Raw genomic sequence first — 23135 nt, 5'->3', positions numbered from 1 at the left:
GGATCAGCTGGAGGGGACCTGACACAGAAAGGAGGCTGAGGAGGCTCCCTGGCCTGGCCACTGTTAGAATAACACCTCCATGCTGTTTCCACCTAGCTCTGACCCAGTCCCCTGCCTGCTGCTCAGGCCTGGAATTGGGCTAGGTGGCTAGGGAGGGCTGGGATTTGGTGACGAGAGCTACACTACATGACCAAAAGTATATGGACACCTGCTTGTCGAACATCTCATTCCAAAATCATGGCATTAATATGGAGTTGGTCCCCACTTTGCTGCTATAACAGCATCCACTCTTCTGGGAAGGCTTTCCACCAGATGTTGAAACATTGCTGCGGGGACTTGCTTCCATTCAGCCACAAGAGCATTAGTGAAGTCGGGGACTGATGTTGGGCGATTAGGCCTGGCTCGCAGTCGGCATTCCAATTTATCCCAAAGGTGTTCGTTGGGGTTGAGGTCAGGGCTCTGTGCAGGCCAGTCATGTTGTTCCACACCGATCTCCACAAACCATTTCTGTATGGACCTCTCTTTGTGCACGGGGGCATTGTCATGTTGAAATAGGAAAGGACCTTCCCCAAACTGTTGCCATAAAGTTGGAAGCACAGAATCGTCTAGAATGTAATTGTATGCTGTAGCGTTAAGATTTCCCTTCACTGGAACTAAGGAGCCTGAACCATGAAGAAAAGCCCCAGACCTTTATTCGTCCATCATCAAACTTTACAGTTGGCACCATGCATTCGGGCAGGTGTTCAAACCCAGATTTGTCCATCGGACTGCGATTCATCACTCCAGAGAACGCGTTTCCGCTGCTCCAGAGTCCAATGGCGGCGAGCTTTACACCACTCCAGCCGACGCTTGGCATTGTGCATGGTGATCTTAGGGGTGTGCGGCTGCTCAGCCATGGAAACCCATTTCATGAAGCTCCCAGCGAACAGTTATTGTGCTAACTTTGCTTCCAGAGGCAGTTTGCAACTCGGTAGTGAGTGTTGCAACCGAGTACAGACGATTTATACACGCTACGCGCTTCAGCACTCGGCCGTCCCACTTCGTGACTGAGCCGTTGTTGCTCCTAGACGTTTCCACTTCACAATAACAGCACTTACAGTTGACCGGGGCAGCTCTAGCAGGGCAGAAATGTAATGAACTGACTTGTTGGAAAGGTGGCATCCTATGACGGTGCCTCTTTGAAAGTCACTGAGCTCTTCAGTAAGGCCATTCTACTGTCAATGTTTGTCTATGGAGATTGCATGGCTGTGTGCTGGATTTTATACACCTGTAAGCAACGGCTGTGGTTGAATCCGCTAATTTGAAGGGGTGTCCACATACTTTTGTATATCTATTGTCTCTACTCTGCCTGAGAGAATGAGAAAAGAGAGGGGGAGAAAACCAGGGGGTCTCCTCTCTCCCCTCTACCATGACAACTCTGCATGGGCCTCTGAGGCAAATGAAGTGGAGGGGAAGAACAACATGAAGGAGGGAGGCACAAAGGAGGAGATGGGGAGGATGGGGGGAGGATGGGGGAGGAATGGGAGGAAGGCCCTCCTAGATCCCTATAGCACACAGAGAAGAGAGACAGGGGCCCGGCCCTTTCAAACCAGCAGTGTGTCAATCAGACCAGCCAATGTTAACAATGTTAAGACAGGGCAACTAGGGCTAACGTCCTCCCCATAGTGTCAACCCCCCCACGCCAGTACCTCCCAGTCTCCACACCTCCCTCAGCCCTCTTGTGACCACATGAATCTGCCTAGTGACAGCCCGCCATCCTGTAATTTGCCAATTTGCACGCATGTCAGAAAGCCAGACCATAGTGAATTAGAGAAACACAGGGGGGGGGGGGGGGCAGAGAGATCCACAACAGAAAAGGAGAATGGAAATGACTGGAGGAGAGATGGCGGGATTAAGTGCACTTTGAATGAAAGTTGTTTTCACTGTGTGTGTGTGTGTGTGTGTGTGTGTGTGTGTGTGTGGTGTGTGTGTGTGTGTGACTCGCTGTCCAGATGCCAACCTTGACTCCCATGATTCTAGTCTCTCCAAAGCCTAGTGGGCCCTCTGTCTGTCACACACACATTATAGTCATGATTGTGTGTGTGTGTATGAGTGTGTGTGTGTGTGTACATGTGCTTGCTCATGTGAGTGAACATTCATGCGTGTATGTGTGTGTGTGTGTGTGTGTATCCACTCTGACAGCAGCACCACGTGTGCCATCCATCTTGCTGTGGGCAGTAGTCAGGGAAGTTGAACAATTCTATCTGCTAAGGGGAGAACTGGGGATAAGGGCGATTATGCGTGGCTGAGGCATTAATCTTACAGCATTATCAACACCTTGCTGCTGCAATCTGTCTCCGTTTCAATCCAGCAGGCCACAAATACCTCCTCTCCCCCACATTTACCTCAAACTTCCACCCATCGTTGACGGTTAGTGGGGAGAATGAATCGTAATTAGCATTAGGCACTGAAACGATAACCCAACCTTATGGGGACATGGGGACAAAAAAAGGCCTGATTCCGTACTTTCCCCCCACTTTCTCTCAGTAGAATAGGAAATAAACCTGACACACTTGCACATATACACCCATGAAACCTGTATAAATCTCTATCAGGGACCCAGCCAAGCTTGTCTCCTCCCTCCTGGTGAGAACCGTAAAGGAGCAAAAGACCAGAAACACATTTTCTGGATAGTTGGCAGCAAATGTTCCATAATGGTCAGGCTGGGCAACTTTTTAAATTGTATTTATATTTTTAAATATAAAAACGAGAATTAAAGAGGGTGGCGAACACACGACACACACCCTAAGGAGGGCGATGATTGCAAATCCTGTCGCATAAGGCAAATGGGAAGCAACAGATGTGGTGCCTTACAGCCTCTACAGCCCCAGCCCATACAAACCATGTTAGTTACCAAAATAAACACGCCACATAATCGTTCTGCGCTTCTACACAAAAATAACAACAAGTCAGCCCTTGTAAAACTCTCCCCGAAAGCCACATTCACTACAGCCAACCTTATGAAGCTCAGAATATTATTATGATCATGGTGTCAGTTGGGAATAGTTCAGTGGTGGCTTTGTCTGCCCTTTACACTTGTCCTGCACAACGTTTTGTTCTTTAACAGTCCCCATCAATGATTAACACGTGAAAGAGCTCCTCTCGTCTGCCTGAGTGCCTTAAACCAGCCGTGAAAGTGAAAATGAGAGCCAATTCTGTTAAACACTTTACATTATGCCGGCTATTTACCACACCGTTATAACTTTTAGAGTGGCCTTTAATGTCACACAAAGTAATCTAGCCTGGGGTATAGTTCACCGGTTTCTTCTACAACCACAGGCCCTACAACCTGTCTTACGTAACAGAACCCACCAAGCATGAGATGTTAGTAGAGTGGGCTAGAAGAACAGTGGGTTTGCTTGTGGCTTTTTAAAAGTTGTGTTATTTACACCAGGGTCAAGAGGTCTTGTGGATACGGAGAATGTGATTGATTCAGATCAGGGTGTGATTGTTTGGTGCTTTGTGTTTGGGCTCGACCAGTGGTAGAACAGTTAGCCTCACACACAGACTTTCCACATCTTTTCCTCCACAGACAACCTTAATGTAAATATCAATAATAAACCAACCTATCAAATCAAATCAAATCAAATCAAATTTTATTGGTCACATGCGCCGAATACAACAGGTGCAGACATTACAGTGAAATGCTTACTTACAGCCCTTAACCAACAGTGCATTTATTTTAAACAAAAAAGTAAGAATAAAACAACAACAAAAAAGTGTTGAGAAAAAAAGAGCAGAAGTAAAATAAAGTGACAGTAGGGAGGCTATATATACAATAAAATAAAGTGACAGTAGGGAGGCTATATATACAGGGGGGTACCGTTGCATAGTCAATGGCGGGGGCACCGGCTAGTGAGGTAGTTGAGGTAATATGTACATGTGGGTAGAGTTAAAGTGACTATGCATAAATACTTAACAGAGTAGCAGCAGCGTAAAAAGGATGGGGTGGGGGGGCAGTGCAAATAGTCCGGGTAGCCATGATTAGCTGTTCAGGAGTCTTATGGCTTGGGGGTAGAAGCTGTTGAGAAGTCTTTTGGACCTAGACTTGGCACTCCGGTACCGCTTGCCGTGCGGTAGCAGAGAGAACAGTCTATGACTAGGGTGACTGGAGTCTTTGACAATTTTGAGGGCCTTCCTCTGACACCGCCTGGTATAGAGGTCCTGGATGGCAGGGAGCTTTGCCCCAGTGATGTACTGGGCCGTACGCACTACCCTCTGTAGTGCCTTGCGGTCAGAGGCCAAGCAGTTGCCATACCAGGCGGTGATGCAACCAGTCAGGATGCTCTCGATGGTGCAGCTGTAGAATTTTTTGAGGATCTGAGGACCCATGCCAAATCTTTTTAGTCTCCTGAGGGGGAATAGGCTTTGTCGTGCCCTCTTCACGACTGTCTTGGTGTGTTTGGACCATGATAGTTCGTTGGTGATGTGGACACCAAGAACTTGAAGCTCTCAACCTGTTCCACTACAGCCCGTCGATGAGAATGGGGGCGTGCTCAGTCCTCTTTTTTTTCCTGTAGTCCACAATCATCTCCTTTGTCTTGGTCACGTTGAGGGAGAGGTTGTTGTCCTGGCACCACGGCCAGATCTCTGACCTCCTTCCTATAGGCTGTCTCATCGTTGTCGGTGATCAGGCCTACCACGGTTGTGTCGTCGGCAAACTTAATGATGGTGTTGGAGTCGTGCCTGGCCATGCAGTCATGGGTGAACAGAGAGTACAGGAGGGGACTGAGCATGCACCCGAGGGCCCCCGTGTTGAGGATCAGTGTGGCAGATGTGTTGTTACCTACCCTTACCACCTGGGGGCGGCCCGTCAGGAAGTCCAGGATCCAGTTGCAGAGGGAGGTGTTTAGTCCAGGATCCTTAGCTTAGTGATGAGCTTAGAGGGGCACTATGGTGTTGAATGCTGAGCTGTAGTCAATGAATAGCATTCTCACGTAGGTGTTCCTCTTGTCCAGGTGGGAAAGGGCAGTGTGGAGTGCGATAGAGATTGCATCATCTGTGGATCTGTTGGGGCGGTATGCAAATTGGAGTGGGTCTAGGTTTCTGGGATTATGCTGTTGATGTGAGCCATGACCAGTCTTTCAAAGTAATTCATGGCTACAGACGTCAGTGCTACGGGTCGGTAGTCATTTAGGCAGGTTATCTTAGAGTTCTTGGGACGGGGACTATGGTGGTCTGCTTGAAACATGTTGGTATTACAGACTCAGTCAGGGACATGTTGAAAATGTCAGTGAAGACACTTGCCAGTTGGTCAGCACATGCTCGGAGTACACGTCCTGGTAATCCGTCTGGCCCTGCGGCCTTGTGAATGTTACGGAGAGCGTGATCACATAGTCGTCCGGAACAGCTGGTGCTCTCATGCATGCTTCAGTGTTGCTTGCCTCGAAGCGAGCATAGAAGTGGTTTAGCTCGTCTGGTAGGCTTGTGTCACTGGGCAGCTCGCGGCTGTGCTTCCCTTTGTAGTCTGTAATAGTTTTCAAGCCCTGCCACATATAGGTCTGTCCCCACCAACTATGTCATCAAGCTCCACCACTCGCTCTCGCTGCAGGCCACAGATCACATGAGATAATGGTTACTAAGGTACTACAGGATATTATGTGAAAATGACCTTGAGTGTGGATATAGGAGTTTGTTTGCTTGTGTTTCACTGTTCATACTTAATGGAAGGGAAACTGCTATGAAGCAAACAACTCTTGGCCACTTCTTAACGACTGCAAACGCACTGGAAAAGATAAGCTCCCTCCTCCCAACAGTCCTTGTTCCAACTCTCATATCACTCTTCCTCACTTCTTTTTGAGGGGAAAAAAGGACTGAGCAGTTCTTAGGAACATGGAGTCAGTGGGGGGTTTTCTCTCTACCTTCTCGATTATTGGCAGGCTTTGAAAGAGTTTTCCCTTTCCTGTAAATGCTAGGCCTGATTACAAATCACTGTGAAACTCCCCTAGCCTAGACCAACCTTACCCTTCCTTCTCTGTGCAGCTTGACATTTTTAAAAAGGCCAGAGATGGAGGAGACATACTGTCTCTCTGAACCCAGGGTAAAACAGGGGGAAAATCTGCCCGTCACAGCCAATTCAATCATGTGTTTTAGACTCTTTCTAACAGTAGTTATTACCTGACAGTCCTACAGTCTGGTGGTGTTTCAGTAGAGCAGCACAGTGTCTCTGTGGGTTAACTGTGTAATGATCTGCTGCTGTGTGTGGATTGAGACGAAAGTGTGATTTGTAGGAGAATGAGGCCAGTAAGTCAACTAAGTACTCATGAGGCAGCTTAGAACTTTACTCCACAGTTCACCACTCTACTCCACCAGTGTTAATATTGTACTGGGGGGATTTTACAAAAAAACTGGGTCAAAATTAAAGAATATCGTTCTGAGGTTTTATGTAAAATTTCACACCCCACCCTCCTATGCAGAGACGCAAAGTCTAGCCCAAAGCAGTCACAGTCAGTGGGTTACCAGAGGCGCTCCTTGGTTTCACTGCCTAGCCTCTCCCACAGGGATCATGCATACCTATTGATACAGATCAATGAGATTTGACTGCTATTGGCTCCAATAACAATGCAGTTACATGAGGTATTATAGACCGACTGGATGGTGGAAATATAATTTTAAACTGTGTGGATTACATCATCTTGTCTAGCAAACCCCTAAACTGCTGAAATAAGATCACAGAAACTATGGCTTACCAAGGGCTAGTGACCTCGCTCCCTGTCTGTGGGAGACCTCAGATCTGTGCTGTTGGGATGCTGTTGCTGAATTACAAACAGAGAGCAAAGCACCACTCACTGTGTGCCTTTCACTTGATGCATGGGAAGCTTGAAGAGGAGGCTAGGGCTGCTCACTTTACCTCTAGACATGGAACGCTCTGCTGAGGACTGCCGATTTAGCTGCTTCTACCAGCTGTGTTTTATCCTCTGACTCACTGTCTTTCTGTGTGTGTGTGCGCGTGTGTGTGTGCAAGTGTGTTCGGGATGAGGCCTGTACAGGATGGGAAGGCTTTGAAGAAGGACATTGCTCAGTGTCCTTCTAGTTTTCATGTGACATGGCTGGGCTGCCGGGTCAGAGGGGATGAGGCTTGTGGGGTTGGCTAGGGGAACATTAGGGGAGGCAAGTGGCAGGGATCTTCTTTAAGGCCATGTTCTTTCTGCTTAGGTATTAACAGCCTGACCTTTTATTCCCCCTAGCAGGACTGGGCCACGGCTGCCCTGTCAGTTAGTCAGCCCTCCAGTTGGGGGATGTGACCCTGAACCAGCTTCTCAGCTGTCTGTAGGGCAGGCTGCCCTCGGCCTGGCTCCCTCTCTCCATCTCTCCTAATCGGTCTCTCAGGCTTGTTCTCTCTTTGTCTCTCTCACTCACACACGCACGCACGCACGCACGCACGCGCGCGCACACACACACACACACACACACACACACGCGTACAGACATTTACACCCAGACGACATACTAACTCTTGTACTGTACACATACACCCTGGTCAGACCCATACTTCAGAGCTAACTCTCATAAATCTCCTGGGCTGCAGGGGGATCCATATTACATTTTAGTCATTTAGCAGACGCTCTTATCCAGAGCGACTTACAGTTAGTGAGTGCATACATTATTTTTTTATTTATTTTTCATACTGGCCCCCCATGGGAATCGAACCCACAACCCTGGTGTTGCAAACGCCATGCTCTACCAACTGAGCTACATCCCTGCCGGCCATTCCCTCCCCTACCCTGGACGACGCTGGGCCAATTGTGCGCCGCCCCATGGGTCTCCCGGTCGAGGCCGGCTACGACAGAGCCTGGATATCAGTATATGTTTTCATACATGCATTCATTCCATGCATTGCCATTTCAAATTACTTGGTAAAAATGAGGTCAAGGAGTTGGGGGATTTTTGGTCCATGTTGTGGTTTGTGGAGGTCTTAAGCCGGAGCACCAATGAAAGCTGCACCCATAAGTCTCTCTGACCAGCCGCCCAATCCATGCTCGTCTGATTTGAGAACATATTGTTGGAGCAAAGCAGATCAGGGAGAAGTGGGAGAGAGGGCAGATGAGGGGGGTGTTGAGGGGGGTGTTGAGGAGGGGGGTGGTGTTGGAGGGTAGAGGAGATTAGGGGGAGATTCTCTATACATGTTGGTGCTGCTGTGAGAATGGGGTTGTAAACTGTCAGGGGGCAGGAGGGGGGTTTATTGGTGCGGGTTGCGGGGAGGGGGTGTAGGCGGGTGTCCAGATGTACAGCTCAGCCTTAACCTCCAGAGCCCTGCCTGCAGCAACACAAAACAGATGTGCCTTTTAATGAGCGTAAGAGGAGAGGAGGAAATGGGTTAATGGATGGAGATCAAGTTTCACAATGTAACCCAATGTCACTGTAAGATTTAATCTGGTACCAGGTAATGGAGGAACGGGATGAGCTACAACTCCTCTCCCCAGAGGACAGCAGAATAGATGTATACTGTACATGTCATTCCATTTCTGTAGAAAATGAATGGCTGGGAGGCAGAAATGCTGGTGATACGTATCTTTTTACTCCATGTTCACAGGGGCACTTCGGTCGACCTTTCTGCCTAGTGGCCTTTCTCAAGACCGTCCTATCTCTTTATGACATGCATTCTGTACTGTGAATGTGATGTGGGTGTATTGAAGTAGAGGTGAGAAATCAGTCTCATATAAAGCCTTGGATCACAGGCAGGCATCTATCAGGCCCAGATAACAGTGGGGGGGAGGGTGTGAGAGAGTGTCTGTATTGACTCTGGTCTTGCGGAGTTGGAGCCAAGTATCTGGGTGCTAGCAGCCACTGGTCTATAGTTTATGATGCAGTACAGTCGCATGGTCAGTGTCACTGTGATTTACAACCCTACTCATTGGCCTTGGAGAGCATAATGAAACCTAACATACACCTTCACTAAAATGCACCATCTATCTCTCTGGGGGGTTACAGTGTGTATATCGCCTAATGTTTTATTGGATCATTTCATAACATTGCTCAGGCTCTTTGAGGAGCCTAATAATGTTTCAAGGACATCAGAAAATGCTTTAGTCTTTTGTAAGGAGTAGTTTGGGTTTATTGCAGTACTAGTGTTGCATTAGAAGTCACTAACAACTAACAACTAACAACTAAGCACTAACAACACATAGACCTATATAAGACATGCATACAATAACATTTATGTAACACCTAACATGATGTATGATGCCAATGGATCTAACAATCCTAGTGTTTCAGTAAACTCAAAGTATAGGAAGGCAGAAATCCTCAGAAGGAGATGGTGTGTTCTGAAAGATCTACTGTGATAATGTGTCTGTCCATGTAAAGCTGCTGTGCTGCTGCAGTGTTGATATCAATATTAATCACCTGTGTTGAGATGGGACCTGAAGCTGGAAGAGCACAACCACTCAGTCTCTCTGGTTACATCCCTAATGGCACCCTATTCCCTTTATAGTGCACTACTTTTGACCAGGGCCCTCATCAAAAGTAGTGTACTAAAAAGGGAATAGGGTGCCATTTGGGATGCAAGTTCAGTCTCTTCCAGGGAATAGAAGGAGGAGTGGGAGTTAAACGTGGGGTCAAGCATTGGTCAAAAGAGGGAGCTGTGTAAATGCACATCTCCCCCTCCCTGTGGTACTCTAAGAACCCAGTCGACCGAAGCCTCCAATCCAGCCTAAACAGAACCCTGTTTCACTTGATTTATGTACTATGAATCACAGCTAAATTTATCCCTCTTGTTTATTCACTAAAACCATATAAAAGCATAGGAGGATTTTCAGGTTATTCTTGTGGTTTCTCCATGTGTGTTATAGTAGGCTATGCTATTGTAATGCTCAGTAATGTTTTCTATTTGGATCATCATGGATGCTAAGCAGGTACCAGCAAAGGCTTAATGTGGTCTTAACAAGGTGTGTGTGGGCATGTGTTTTCAGGATGTGGTGTTTGTGTGTGTTTAGAGTTGAGGAGGATGCTGAGGCTGCACTGTCTAGCCGGCCCCATGCCAGGAACCACTCCATAATGTATTGGAGTGGGTCCTGGCCTCTGGCAGGCACCTGGGACAACCAGGAAAAATGTGCCCTGAGGGCAGTTCTCTCTCTCTCTCTCTCTCCCAGTGGGTGAGGCAGGCGGGCCATGGTGATGCCAATCTATAACGGACTGGCGGCCGTGCCCAGTGGCCAGACCAGAGCAGGGCCATTTGGTGCAGAGCCAGAACCTCTCTCGCTCTCTCTGCTATCTTTATCTCTATCTGAGAGACCCAGCAGGCCTTGACTTGATGAGAGGAAGGATGACAGGAGCTTACATTCACCACTGGAGCTTTTATACTGGTCCACACTAAAGTAGGGCTCTGATGATACCAGTATCTCAATATTTTTTTACATGGCAAAAATGAAAACACGAAGCAGACCAAATTCTTTGGTCCTTTAAGAACTGTTGTATGTAAAATATTGTGTGCTATAGTTTGTTTCCAGCATGAAGGCTGTTTTCCTAAAGAAGTTAAATCCGCTTCGTGCCACGATACTAACGAGTATCACAATACTGGTATCGTACCGGCCCTAGTTTACAGTGTATCTTGTGTATTATTATTATTATTCCAAAGCAATGCAAGCGGTGAACTTTCTACAGTTCTGGGCTACACTCGTTTAATAATTGACTCATGGGGTATGCAGGTCTAGGGTGAGAGATATTTTTGCTTTTACACAGACATTCTCCCTGTGTGTGTCTGGTCTGCCCATTCTGTAAACCAGTCAGCCCTGCACACACACTGTGAGAGAGAGAGACATGTAGGCAGGCAGGAGGATTGTTCTGAACACCAGCGGGAGTAAAGATTGTGCCCCCTGCCGTGGTGATCTTTGACCCTGCAGTATGTAGGCCTCAGGGGCGACCCACGCCTGTGGAAGATACGATGCTGTAGATGCCTATTGAGTACTGGCTTTTTACTCCTTTACAATCCCCCTGCTTTTACGCTGCATTCTTCCCTAAATAAAAACTTGCACAGTGGAGCCCAGCCATACAGAGTCCGAGTTTGGATTAAGAGCCTGCATTCAGAGAGCAGCTTTTGTGCCTCAAACACAAGAGGAGCGGAAGAAACACCCCTCTCTTACTGTCTCCCCCCCTCCCTTTCTCTCTCTCTTTTTCTCTCTCTTTTTCCACCCAGCTATTTCCCCTAAGCCCTCTGACATTCTGGCACCTGTTTTCCTCACAAAACCGTTAATTTATCACTGAATTATTAACTAAGAGCCCACAATGTGTCTGGCACTCCGTGACATGTCCTGACTGGGGGGGGGGGGGTTGCCATGGCAATGTGGGCCTCTATCGAAAAGCAGCTTTGTGTGTGTGTGTTTGTGTGCGCGAGCGCGTGTGCAGTGGGGTCCACAATGGCAAAACTGTTGGTCGGGTCAATTAATATTTTAAGAGCTAAATAAGATATAGCAATAACATGCTGCCTTGAAAAGGCAGGGGACTGATGTGTATTACTCTTATGCATTTCAAGAGTGTTTATCCATCATAACAGAGGTCATATTATACTGTACTGTGGTTCGTGGACAGCTTTTTGTAATGAGCTCAGTGGAGCAGAGAGAGAGAGCAGAGAGACCAGAGGCCTGTAATGTTAATCAGTGGTTCTGACTGGGAATGGCTGGGGAGGGTGTGAGGAGACAGGATTAATTTGTTCTGTTCCACGTTGTCTGCTCCCTCTTCCCTCCCTGCCTATCTAAGCACTGGAACACAGGGCTTCTATCCAATATGCGTCATATTTTACCCGGTTCTCCTCTATTCCCCGAGAGCCAAAGGCTGAAAGCTCCAAGCAGAATGAATAAGCTGCAGACGGTTGAACACTAGATCAATGTAAATGAGATCAAGTTGGGATCCAAATGTGGGATGGGATGAATTTCCCAGCGTCGAGGACCAAACTTTTTATGCAGTCGCTTTGTGAGAAACATGAAAAGCTGTAAGTTATAGTATTGTCCTTTACAAAACATCCCATGGCTGTGCCCCAAATGACACCCTATTCCCTATATAGTGCACTATATAGGGAATAGGGTGCCATTTGGGATGTAAATCAGCTCTCCTTTCTCCTCTCCTGGTCCTTCCCAGTAAACCTTCATGGCCAGGGCTCAGGCCGACGGCAGGCAGGCTCTATAGAAATACCCAATAAAAGATGGACGCTTTGGTCTGGAGTGGGCTGGACGGACAGACAGACATCCTCTATCAGCCTGTTGAAAGGCCACAGGAGAGACTACTATATCTCTCATGTCCCTGAGACATCCAACAGGCTAGCTTTACTTCAAATACCACCAACTAAGGTTTAATCGACTGAGTGAATGATCATATGACTACTGGTGTCTTTGCCATCATGGGTGTTAAACGGGTCATTGCGGATTCCTCAGCAGTGTTCGAACATAATCTTGTTCTTGCCCCCTGTGGAGACATGTCTCAATTTAAACTATAAAACCAAATCAAAATGAGAGACATTACTTTGGTCTCCTCTGCCTGCCAGGCCCGCCATGCTCTGATAAATGTGGAGCACGTTATTGGTTTTTATAGAACTCCCATAGCTACGTACCAATCTAACAGAATGCACATGCAAACAAATTCCTCTTGACAAGAATGGGAAGGTGAGTTAATTCAGGAACGCATTGCTCTAAAGTAAAAAGCATTGAGACATAGCTAATTTGATTAAGGGAATCCAGCCTAATTAGGATTCTGCTTATTCATTAGTTGAAGAGACATGAGGCTTGGCCCCATAAATGTCCGAATGCAAGATTAGATAAAGTACAGGAATGCCCTCTAGACCATGATAAATAAGTTAAAACGCAAACTAGCTAGCCACAATCAGATGGTGAATTGTTCTGTAGGTGTAGCCTACAGTACTCTGTGAAAGGCCAAAGCTTTGATTCTAGAAATAGCTACTCTGACTCCCTTCATCCTTTTGTAGTGTCTGTTTAAAATGCCCATTCGTGTTATTCTTAAGTATTCTATTGAGAGATAAAGAACTTTATCCCTGCCAGTACTCAGCAGGGTGGAGCACATGCACTCCTTTGTATGCTTTTTGAAATCCCTTTGTGACTGCTGTGTTTGCTAAAATATGGCAGCAATGTGAGCGTTTGGCCAGCGCCTCAGGTCTGGCCGCCTGGGCCCGTGAAAGCAGGTCTGTGAGGAGTCAGAGCAGGAACAATGAGAGGTGAATGGGGACGATGACTGGAGGAATTTCTTCCAGTCCAGCTCTCTCAGCAGGGGTTCTCCCTCTCCAGGGTCAGCCCAGGGGAAGAGGAGGTGGGGTCGGGGGAAGAAATGACGGTAGGGGTTCAGATGGGAGGGAGCGGGTCAAAAGTGAAGCAGATGTGTCTGTGTGAGCGCATTGGGAACACCAGTAGGAACTCTCGTAACTACCCCACCCCTTTAAACCCCCACAGTGTTGCTACTAAAGTGCAACAGTGCAAAGAAGCATGACAATGATTACCATCCATGACACCAAACATAGATACAGGACTACTGTATGTGGACAAGTTGGACAACTGTGAGAATTCCCTTCTTTCTCCTAATTCAAACCATAGAATGACTTGCAGACAGTGTGACATTACTTAGTGCAATCACAAGACTCATCAGTGGATTTAGCAAGATCAGTTTTTGACAGGCAGTTGGAGCTTGATCAGTATGCTATTTTTTCACCTCATGCTGAACATCTCCGATGTGCGCTGCATACAGAGCATTGCATTAATCTATAGGCCTGGTGGTCTGGCCCTGCTATGTACATCTACACGTCCACACAGGCAGATGTGCTGCTCCCTCAGTGGCCTCCTCCCCTCTCCCTCAGCCTCCATAAGTGGAACCGCAGCCATGCTTGATCCTATTAGCGCCTAGCGCTGGGCTTTGGGATGCATCCCAAATGGCACCCTATTCCCTTTACAGTGCACTGGTAAAAAATAGTGTACTATAAAGGGAATATGGTGCCATTTGGGATGCAGCCTAGCGCTGGGCTAATGCAGGCTGCGTGTGGGAGAGGAGAGAGAGACTAGATGTAAATTGATATTTAGTATGGATTTCCAGCTCTCCCGGGTCTCTAAGCAGTTGGCTGGGTCTCGCTGGGGGTTATTGGCACATTTGATCTAGTCTAGTGTGTTGGTCTAGGTAATGAAAAGGGTTGCCCCCTTAGAAACATGCAAGAGGAAAGGGAGATGTGTAGCAGACACTGATGCTAGGATCTCTAGACTGGCTATGATGATTTATGCTGATTATATGATTGTTTGTGATGAAGTTATGAATGCTTCCTCATCCTCTCATTCTCAGCTATAAATCTGTCCTCCATGTTCTTATATTTATTTGGGTCTTGCACAGACAGAGACTTTCCTACAGTAGATTATTAAAACAGCACAATGGATATTCAATACTTTGATTAAATCATTTCCTCGAGTCAAATGAAATCCAGACAAACCACAGAGATCTGGTTTGGAGACGACCGTGGGATGCATCCCAAATGGCACCCTATTCCCTATATAGTGCACTACTTTTGACCAGAGCCCTATGGGCAATGGTCAAAAGTAGTGCACTATAAAGGGAATAGGATGTCATTTGGGACATAACCCATGTGAAGTAGGTTAGAGATGAGCCCTGGCTGGGGGATAAGTTTAGTTTGGACACAGTGAGTGTTTGTGGCTCACCGTGTCACGAGTTCTGTTTATTGTCTCTGCAGCTTATAATACACCCCACTCTGAACAGTTGGCTTCAGACTTTGACTGTCTGACTGGAGTAAGGTACTAGAGGGAGTGGCAAAAATGTGGGAAGCTATTATTGGGACCACTATGGCATCACATTCCTCTGTTTTTAGTCTCTAAAAGCAAACAGAGGAGAAAAGGAGTAGAAAGAAGTATAGTCTGTCACTGTGTGCAAGGCAGAACCTCTAGAGATTCTGAACAAATGTTGCTCTTGTTTTCAACATTGTTTTCAACATTTTCTAGCATACCACTCCAAAACATGCATGCCCTTGGGAACATGCTGTTGTGTTCAAGACTGCAAAAACCTCCCACTGTGTAGAACTGAGGTTCTCCTTTTGGTGTTGAATTTAGCCAGCCTGGGGAAGAATCACCATGAGAACACCTTGTTTTGCCTCTAAACAGAGTGACATAAGTATAAATGAATGACTGTTCCATACCTCTTACAGTATGAATCATTGTGTCTCAAGGTGGTGAAACGTATGTAGCTGCCATTAATTAATGAATGTAGGTGATGTAACTGTCGTCATAACCAGGCCCATCATCTGCCCTGAAATCATGATAACAGTCCCGATGGCTGTCACACACAGCCTAGCCTCCAGGCGGATCTACAGATCTACAGCCGACGTGATTTAGTGTCCTGCGGTGCTCTGAACTGCAGCCAAACCGCCAGGCAGACATCATTCCGGATCACGCAGTAAATTAGCAGTAGTGAAAGGATCGAGGTTGAATCGGCTCCGAGGTCTCTCTGCCTCTCAGAACCAATCTTTCTTTCAGCAGAGCTCTCTATGCACCAGGCTCAGACTAGAGCAGGGTGGGGCTGAGAGAGGTTCAGCATTGGTACGCACACTAATAGATAGACATGTATGTATGTATGTATGTATGTATGTATGTATGTATGTATGTATGTATGCACACTGACATTGTACACTTACTGTACATATCATAGACGTATTATGTATATTTTAGACAAACGGTATATTAACACGTCAACTCACGCTGACCAAAGGGGACATACTATGATATATTGTGGCAAACATCTCCTAGTCTGTTTAGTTGATAACAGTACAGTATTTGTAACATGCAAATAGACCTAATGATTCCATTGGCCCTAGAGCATTTTTAGCTAAATAGGATTTTGCATATATTTTGTTGTGACTTCAAAGTTATGTCACTCAAAAAGACCAAATTAGCAGACTTGCCTGGACAGTAGAATTGCTGCAGCCAGCGCTTTTTGGTCAAGCTATGAAATGCTTTTAGCAATTCAAAGCATGTCCTTTTAATTTTTTTATTTTACACAATTGAAAGAACAGATGCTAGTTTTCAATTTCAGTTTTCCAATGTGCGTTACTGTAGTCTGGCCATACTTTAAACACCTGTTTGTTTTCACCATTATCATATTAGCTGTCCTATCTCAGCTCAGTGAGGACACTTCAGGGAGTTGACATAGGAGCTGTTCCCTGACGTTTCCCAGCTAGTGCAGATCCTATTATTCTCTACCTGTCATTGCCTTCTCAAGTCTCCTTATCTGTATCCCAAATGGCACCCTATTCCTTATATAGTGCACTACTTCTGGCCTCTGGTCAAAAGTAGCTCACTATATAGAGAATAGGTTGTAATTTGGGTCTATGGGCTCTGGTCAGTAGTAGTGCACGATGTAGGGAATAGGATGCCATTTGGGATGTAGATGCCTTCTCTCCCACACCAAAGCCAGCATGGTCCTAATCACCACGCTGTGTTAAATGACACCGTCCGGTCCAGGCAGCTTGTGTATACACCGTCCGCTGTGTGAGTTTCACAGATGTGGCGCAGGACACGTTGGTTACCCGAGACAGTCCCAGTTAATGCCTTGGCCCATAACCTCATCGATGTGGCAGATGGAGTTTCCAGAGGACCGGGAGAGAGAGTATGCAGCATGCAGCCTGTGGTGGAACTGTTGACTGTGGTGGGTCCTGATATGAGTGGTACTATGGAGGGACTTCCAGACAGACGGCCATACTCCACTCCAGAGGCCTTGGGTCTTCCACTCCCCAGGACAGGCAGGCAGGCTGACCAGAGAGATGCCTGCTCATAGAGGACCTGGTGGGGGTTGACCTCTCCTCTTCCAGTCCCACAGTAGAGTGGAGGTCCCCCCCCCCTGTACAGTCCCTGCAGAGGGAACCCATACCCTGTAAAACGGCAGTCTCTCTGAGCAGTCTGAGCCTCCCTTCCATCTGCACGTCAGAACGCTAACTTGGCTCCCTAAGTGAAGTCATTGTTTTCATTAGAAGAGAAACAAAAGGTTTTCATCAGCCAGGCCTGGACTGGAGCAGAACTGTAACTGAACCCAACTGGAGGCTTACCCCACTGAGCCTCATAGACAGACTGCAGACAGGCCTCACTCCTACATTTGGCTCTCACTTTCACTGAAATTACTAGAGACCACAGTGCTGAAATCATTATATTGTACTAAACTCAGCAAAAAAAGAAACGTCCCTTTTTCAGGACCCTGTCTTTCAAAGATAATTCGTAAAAATCCAAATAACTTCACAGATCTTCATTGTAAAGGGTTTAAACGCTGTTTCCCATGCTTGTTCAATGAACCAAAAACAATTAATGAACATGCACCTGTGGAACGGTCATTAAGACACTAACAGCTTACAGAGGGTAGGCAATTAAGGTCACAGTTATGAAAACTTAGGACACTAAAGAGGCCTTTCTACTGACATGAAAAACACCAAAAGAAAGATGCCCATCTGCGTGAACGTGCCTTAGGCATGCTGCAAGGAGGCATGAGGATTGCAGATGTGGCCACAGCAATAAATTGTAATGTCCGTACTGTGAGACGCCTAAGACAGCGTTACAGGGAGACAGGACGGGCAGCTGATCGTCCTCGCAGTGGCAGACCACGTGTAACAACACCTGCACAGGATCGGTACATCCGAACATCACACCTGCAGGACAGGTACAGGATGGCAACAACAACTGCCCAAGTTACACCAGGAACGCACAATCCCTCCATCAGTGTTCAGACTGTCCGCAATAGAGAGAGAGAGAGAGGCTGGACTGAGGGCTTGTAGGCCTGTTGTAAGGCAGGTCCTCACCAGACATCACCGACAACAACGTCGCCTATGGGCACAAACCCACCGTCGCTGGACCAGACAGGACTGGCAAAAAGTGCTCTTCACTGACGAGTCACGGTTTTGTCTCACCAGGGGTTATGGTCAGATTCGCGTTTATCGTCGAAGGAATGAGCGTTACATCGAGGCCTGTACTCTGGAGCAGGATCGATTTGGAGGTGGAGGGTCCGTCATGGTCTGGGGCGGTATGTCACAGCATCATCGGACCGAGCTTGTTGTCATTGCAGGCAATATCAACGCTGTGCGTTACAGGGAAGACATCCTCCTCCCTCATGTGGTACCCTTCATGCAGGCTCATCCTGACATGACCCTCCAGCATGACAATGCCACCAGCCATACTGCTCGTTCTGTGCGTGATTTCGTGCAAGACAGGAATGTCAGTGTTCTGCCATGGCCAGCGAAGAGCCCGGATCTCAATCCCATTGAGCATGTCTGGGACCTGTTGGATCGGAGGGTGAGGGCTTGGGCCATTCCCCCCCAGAAATGTCTGGGAACTTGCAGGTGCTTTGGTGGAAGAGTGGGGTAACATCTCACAGCAAGAACTGGCAAATCTGGTGAAGTCCATGAGGAGGAGATGCACTGCAGTACTTAATGCAGCTGGTGGCCACACCAGATACTGACTGTTACTTTTGATTTTGACCCCCCCTTTGTTCAGGGACACATTATTCAATTTCTGTTAGTCACATGTCTGTGGAACTTGTTCTGTTTATGTCTCAGTTGTTGAATCTTGTTATGTTCATATAAATATTTACACATGTTAAGTTTGCTGAAAATAAACACAGTTGACAGTGAGAGGACGTTTCTTTTTTTGCTGAATTTATGTGCCTACACAAAATTGTCTGGACTGGTGCGGTCCTTGGTGTATTGGCTTGGCAATCTCAAGGTCACTGGTATAATTCTGGCTCAGACTTGCTATCAGACTTTCAAACATCAATGTTCAATGGTTCTCAGACATCTCTCAGGAAAGTGACCTCTCTGACTCTGTGCTACTCTTCAGGAGCTAGTCATTTCAAGCGAAACCCATCTTCTTCCCTTTGATATGGAAAGTGAGTTTCCACTGTGTGAGATTATTGATGTGCTCTGTGGTGTCGAGGACTACACCAAGCATATACACTATAAATATTTGCGTTCGTAAAGAGTCTGTTTCCGATTTTATGCGTTATGTTTTATATTAATATCAAGTCACAATATACAGTTATTATACACTGAACAAAAATATAAACGCAACATGTAAAGTGTTGGTCCCATGTTTCATGAGCTGAAATAAAAGATCCCAGACATTTTCCATATGCACAAAAAGCTTATTTCTCTCAAATTCTGTGCACAAATTTGTTTACATCCCTGTTATTGAGCACTTCTCCTTTGCCAAGATAATCCATCCACCTGACAGGTGTGGCATATCAACAAGCTGATTAAACAGCATGATCATTACACAGGTGCACCTTGTGCTGGAGACAATAAAAGGCCACTCTAAAATGTGCAGTTTTGTCACACAACACAATGCCACAGATGTCTCAAGTTTTGAGGGAGCGTGCAATTGGCATGCTGACTGCAAGAATGTCCACCAGAGATGTTGCCAGATAATTTAATGTTAATTTCTCTACCATAAGCTGCTTCCAACGTCGTTTTAGAGAATTTGGCAGTACACCCAACCAGCCTTACAACCGCAGACCATGTGTATGGCGTCGTGTGGGCGACTGGTTTGCTGATGCTCCATGGTGGCGGTGGGGTTATGATATGGGCAGGCATAAACTATGGACAACGAACACAATTTGCATTTTATCGATAGCAATTTGAATGCACAGAGATGCCGGGATGAGATCCTGAGGCCCATTGTCGTGCCATTCATCTGCCGAGAATCACCTAATGTTTCAGCATGATAATGCACAGCTCCATGTCACAAGGATCTGTACACAATTCCTGGAAGCTGAAAATGTCCCAGTTCTTCCATGGCCTGCATACTCACCAGACACGTCACCCATTGAGCAGGTTTGGGATGCTCTGGATTGACGTGAAAGACATTGTGTTCCAGTTCCTGCCAATATCAAGTAACTTCGCACAGCCATTGAAGAGGAGTGGGTACAACATTCCACAGGCCACAATCAACAGTGAAGGAGATGTCACGCTGCATGAGGCAAATGGTGGTCACACCAGATACTGACTGGTTTTCTGATCCACGCCCCTACTTTTTTATAAGGTAGCTGTGACCAACAGATGCATATCTGTATTCCCAGTCGTGAAATTCATTGATTATGGCCTAATTTATTTATTTCAATTGACTGATTTCCTTATATGAACTGTATCTCAGTAAAATCTTAGAAATTGTTGCATGTTGCGTTTATATTTTTGTTCAGTATAATTAGATGTAGAGCGTGTTCTTCAGCCATTAATGCCTGTGGAGGTATGCTTGCTTCACATATTGAACAGACAGAATAATTTACAGTGTTGTCCTCACTCGAAGAAGGATAGGCTAAAACAAGTGCCACCCACAGTGTGAGGGTACAACATAGAATGGTACTATATGAGCATAAAATTACTACGATCTAGTAATTCTATTTGTATGGGGTACAGTGGCAGAGTCGGTGGCGAAAGGTTTTATTAAGTGTGGATGGTTCTGCTCCTCTTACCCCGTGTTGCTCTTATTCATGACACAGCAGGGCAAAACGCTCCTTGTGAATTTCCTCCTTTGCCAGTTCCTTTAATGTTCCTTTAATGTCCTTCAGCTAATTCACTGCAGGCTGACTCTCTGCTGCCGTTTTATTCAACCTGGCACATTTTCTAGTCCCTTCATACTTCATACTTCAGCTTGCCTTATAAATAGATACTGGTACTTCCGCACTTTTGGTGTAGTGATAGTGAAAATGGCTGTAGGCCTATCAACATTTGGAAATCAATGGATGTCTGACAAATAATTATTTATCAACAGATGTTATAAACTAGATGGAAAATAACTAAGATGTACAACGTTCAATTACTTTTCTCTTTCTTTGTTTGATTTTCTATTTTTGTTGCTAACGGTACATCCCATATCTCTCCTCTGTCCTCCGTCTGTCCAGATGAAGCTGTGGAACAAGTACAAGGTGACCAGTATTCCCTCGCTGGTGTTTGTGGATGCAGCCACAGGGAAGGTGGTGTGTCGGAACGGACTACTGGTGGTGAGAGATGACCCCAAAGGTAAGTCTCTTCAGTCAGCCTCAGTACTGAGAAACTGCTCGGGTACCGGTACACACAAGCATGCAGTATATTACATGCAAATTGCCTCGTCAGAATTTCATATTGCAAAGTTTCTGTGCTACATCCTTCACCAGTTGGAGAGCTGGCCTTATTTCTCAATTTGTGTCCTCTTCTGGTATTGCATGAATATTATAAAGTGCCCCCTCTAACTCCCACATCTGCAGACCTATAATTTCCCTACTTTTAAGTGGGAGATGGCCTGTTAGCGAGAGCAGACTTGCATTCCTTTCTGGTAGAGAGATGAGGATGTCATCTCATGGCCAATCCTGACATCCTGGTCTTCAGAGCCCTTATTGCACAACATGAGAAAGAGAGGGAGTAAGGGAGTGGAGAAAGGGAGTGGAGAGAGTATCGAGCATCGTGCCAGTAGAACCCGTGGTGCAGGGGAATGGACTTTCACATGAGCTGAGCAGACTTTCCCATGAGTCTGCTTAATGAATCCCAGTCTCCCTCCCAGGCCACAGTAGAGTACATACTGTATCATTTCCGTGATTCATTAACTACCAACTACAGTAGATGTGGGTAAAGAAGAGATTCATTAACTACCAACTACAGTAGATGTGGGTAAAGAAGAGATTCATCTTCTTGCTCCATCCCTCCTCTTTCAGAGTTGTTAGAGGGGGTGTGTAGTGTGGTAGCGGTAGCAGAAAAGGGGTGTGTGTTTGTGTTGTGGTGAGGAAGGGAAACAGGGTGGCTATAGGCGGGGTAGTAAGAGTTTGAGGTGGGCGGTGGGGGGGGTGGGTGAGGATTCAGGACTCTCTCTCTTTCAGTGTTATAAAAGGGCCTAGCTGTCTTTAGTGGTGGAGAGGAGGAGAAGTTGCGAGGAAGGAGTGCACTTTTACAGTGTGAATGGGGACAACAATAAAAGGCTGCAGCGGCGGAGGCAGTGGGGATGTGTCAGCCCTGCCTAATGAAGCCCTACAGAGGAAGGCCCACATAAAGGAACCTTTACAGCCCTGCATACAGAGCTTTATTTATGATTACACCTTTTTATTTGGTCATCCCAAACGCATCTCTAGTGCTTGACACTGACAATGAAGACACCTTGAAAAGGAAACAAGAGAGCGGGAAAGAGAGGGGGCAATGCTGGCAGCGCTCCCTGTCCCTGTATGGGAAATGGAAAAGTATGGCTTTCAATCATCATTAAAACAACATTTTGCATCTGTTGTGAGGTCCCATTTCCAAACGCAGATGACACAGAGTACAAAAGAGCTTGTGAGTAGGAGACACGCTGGGTTTAGATATATGTATGACAAATCTGGCCACGTGCATGTATTTAATATCTAATAGTTGTTCCAGGGGGGTGGAGAGTGCTCTGGTTTTGAATGGGGAGTTTGTCACACACACAGAAAGCTCTCTTCTCTGTTCACTAATCAGACCCTTGGCTCTGTATATCCTTTCTCCCTAACACCAAACCCTCCCCCCCCACCCTTACCCCCTCCCTTACCCCCTCTTCCCCTTCTGTCCTCCCCCCTCCTAGGCCTGGAGTTCCCCTGGGGGCCCAAGCCCTTTGCAGAGGTGGTGGCCGGCCCTCTGCTCAGGAATAACAGGCAGACGACGGACATCAGCTCCCTGGAGGGCCACTATGTGGGAGTGTACTTCTCAGCACACTGGGTGAGTGGTGGGGGGCCAGGAGGGGCACTATGTGGGAGTGTACTTCTCAGCACACTGGGTGAGTGGTGGGGGGCCAGGAGGGCCACTATGTGGGAGTGTACTTCTCAGCACACTGGGTGAGTGGTGGGGGGCCAGGAGGGCCACTATGTGGGAGTGTACTTCTCAGCACACTGGGTGAGTGGTGGGGGGCCAGGAGGGCCACTATGTGGGAGTGTACTTCTCAGCACATTGGGTGAGTGGTGGGGGGCCAGGAGGGCCACTATGTGGGAGTGTACTTCTCAGCACACTGGGTGAGTGGTGGGGGGCCAGGAGGGGCACTATGTGGGAGTGTACTTCTCAGCACACTGGGTGAGTGGTGGGGGGCCAGGAGGGGCACTATGTGGGAGTGTACTTCTCAGCACACTGGGTGAGTGGTGGGGGGCCAGGAGGGCCACTATGTGGG

The 23135-nt window shown here is 46.9% G+C and overlaps 1 protein-coding gene across 1 annotated transcript in view; it reads left to right on the top strand.

Annotated features, from left to right (window-relative positions):
• The window catches only part of LOC311105588 (nucleoredoxin), a 79305-nt gene that overhangs the window by 43871 nt on the left and 12299 nt on the right, over positions 1–23135 (top strand). Inside the window, exons 2-3 of the mRNA XM_084147779.1 lie at positions 20902–21019; positions 22560–22693. Coding sequence (XP_084003905.1) covers positions 20902–21019; positions 22560–22693 — 252 coding nt within the window. The remainder of the gene's footprint in view (positions 1–20901; positions 21020–22559; positions 22694–23135) is intronic.

Source organism: Coregonus lavaretus, assembly GCF_964263955.1.
Source record: "Coregonus lavaretus genome assembly, chromosome: 30".
Taxonomy (NCBI): Eukaryota; Metazoa; Chordata; class Actinopteri; order Salmoniformes; family Salmonidae; genus Coregonus; species Coregonus lavaretus.
This window is presented reverse-complemented; position numbering and strand designations above follow the sequence as displayed.